Source organism: Penaeus chinensis, chromosome 24, assembly GCF_019202785.1.
Source record: "Penaeus chinensis breed Huanghai No. 1 chromosome 24, ASM1920278v2, whole genome shotgun sequence".
Lineage (NCBI taxonomy): Eukaryota > Metazoa > Arthropoda > Malacostraca > Decapoda > Penaeidae > Penaeus > Penaeus chinensis.
This window is the reverse complement of record NC_061842.1, coordinates 16255891-16258390: the sequence shown is the minus strand read 5'-3', so window position 1 is coordinate 16258390 and position 2500 is coordinate 16255891. Positions and strand designations below refer to the sequence as shown.

The 2500-nt window shown below is 42.6% G+C and overlaps 1 protein-coding gene across 3 annotated transcripts in view; it reads left to right on the top strand.

The window, feature by feature from the left end:
• LOC125037772 (RNA binding protein fox-1 homolog 3-like) overlaps window positions 1–2500 on the top strand; it is a 610880-nt gene that overhangs the window by 474040 nt on the left and 134340 nt on the right. The window contains exon 1 of one of the 3 annotated variants that reach the window (XM_047630975.1): window positions 151–177. The exons of the other annotated variants lie outside the window; for them this stretch is intronic. Within the exon in view, the coding sequence (XP_047486931.1) occupies window positions 166–177 (12 nt within the window). The 5' untranslated portion in view covers window positions 151–165. Of the gene's footprint in view, window positions 1–150; window positions 178–2500 lie in introns of those variants that run through there. 3 annotated transcript variants of the gene reach the window in all.

Below are 2500 nucleotides of genomic sequence, written 5' to 3'. Positions count from 1 at the left end.
TCCAATTACGATACGAAGTGAACTTGACTCCGCTCCGTGTTGCGCACAAGCAGTGAGTGAACTCCAGCACTTATATGTAATGTCGAATGATATTTTAAGTGTTTTAGTGTTGATATATTCCTGGAAGTGCAGTGTTGTTAGGATAATGTGACGACAGTGCATATCATGGCGCTAATAGTGAGTTGAAAGTTTATTACAGTTGTGATACAAGAGAATCTCTAGAAGCGGTGTTCCATGCATACAGAGATGAGTTTTATTAAACCATAAATATCTGCAAACTATATTTTGTATTGAATTAAACAAAATCATAATCTGTATTCGACTGCTCAAGTGTTAAATCTTAGTGACATGGTTATATAAAGCAGTATCTTAATGTGCCACGAGAACAGCCTGTATTCCAGACTTGTTTGCATTTTGTATTTTGAATGTTCTCTGGAATGTATCATAATTTTTTTTGCTCAAGGGTCGTTCGTCAAGACAAGGCTAACAAGTTACTTTTTGCAATGTTAATGCATGTTTATTTTTACGTTACGTTTACGCTACTTTCAATGTTTTCTTGTCTTAAAACGCATGTGGTTTAGCTATTTAAATATAAAACGCATGGAGAATGCAAATGATCATATTTTGCCCGATGTAAGGGGAATATAACAATACGCTTTCATGTACGTGCTCGCACCGAAATGTATCTTTTGAAAAGTAAGAAGGAGGCGAGTTTTATAATGAGAGAATCGACAAGGAGTGTAGCAGAAGCGGGACCCACGCCATAGCCACCGTCCCTGCTGCCCCCCCCCCCTCCCCCTTCCTCCTGCCCGCCCCTCTGTTCCCCTTCCTCCTCTTCTCTCTCTCCCTCCCTCTCTTTCCCTCTCCCTTGTCCCTACTCCTCCCGCCCGCCAAACTCCCTCTGCCATCCCGAGGAGAGAGGAAAACGCTCTGTTTGCCCGAAAGTTTTATTCATTTGTTTTTGTTAAGTACTATGAATACTTGATGGCTTATTGAATATTGATGTGATGAATTGTAAATGGTTTCCGGGAAAAGCTTGCATTGATTTCCGGTGGTAATAGTATATGAAGAGAAGCACAGCACGTCGACACGGCGAAATAGGTGGCAGGCATCTTCAATGTCCTTGTCCATGAAGCATAAGCTATTGTAAGGACCGGGCACACAGGATCTCGGGTGTCACGTTTGGTGATGCCTGGTCTTTGCCTCTGGCCATTGATGGTAGTTATTGTTTGACCCTTGACCTGACCTCCTAGGGGTATTTTAACGATCCTCTGTGATGGAGATCAGCTGGTGTGTGTACCCGGTTGTTACAACAGTACACTCCATTAGTATTTTTTATGGCAAGGTTCGAGATCGTAATATATCAGAGTAGTGTTAGAATTACGCAATATAATCCCATTTTAAACTTTAAAAAAAAAAAAAGGTTATGGTTTGCAGGGGAAGGGATATAGACGATCGTTGGGAGAGGGACTTAATTTGAAATACTGAATCGTTCGGTGTTCAAAATGAAGTGTTTCATCAAGACATCTGCTTGACCTCCGGCGATGACCTCGATATCGTATAAATGGTGTAGAACCCTTGAGCTGGACAGTGAGACCTTCATCACAACTCAAGAGGGGAGATGTGTTTAAGTCGAGGGATTGTGCGGTAGGCTTCTGGCTGGTAGTTGTGGAGGAATATATGTGTGTGTGTGTGTGTGTGTGTGTGTGTGTGTGTGTGTGTGTGTGTGTGTGTGTGTGTGTGTGTGTGTGTGTGTGTGTGTGTGTGTGTGTGTGTGTGTGTGTGTATCAGACAGAGATTGTACGTGATTAAAAAAAAAAAAAACTGACTGTATGGGTAAATTGAATCGGAGGAGCTTAATGTTCTCGGGAAATCAGCGTGAATGTGACCAGCCTTGTGGAACAACTTTTTCTCTCAAGAGAAAGATGGAACATGTATTTTTGTCGAACTAGCAGCATGTTGAGATTGCATAAAGTAAATCAAACCAGCAGTTATTCACAGTAGATTAACAGCCAGTTTTATCAACATTTTTATACTGATTTCGATTATTAAACAAGCAGCACACGAAATTATAGAACTGAAAATTACCATCAACGTTTTTTTTTTTTTTTATAGTTCTTATTGAATCCACATTGTCCCACAATTAGTGTCCTATTTTAAACCGGTACCTATTTGCACTATCGCCGTTGTTGATGATCTCGATTTCAGAAAATTTGAACCACTGATTGAAGTTGTCGTCATTATGATAATGATGTCGGCCTGTGAGCGGGAACGGAAGTGGCGGCGGGGTAGGCTGGCGGAGCAGGCTGGCGGGGTAGGCTGGGCGACCCTCGAAAAAGGATAATTTAAGGGTGACAGTGACCGCTGCTTTGGGCGCCTCCAGCTGCTCTCACCTCACTCGCTATCTGCCTCATTGTCCGTTGTCCACGGAGGCCTCTTGTTGAGGTCATTGTTGGTGTCATGGCTCGCGCTTGACACGTGATTCTGGGCGGGGATTTGG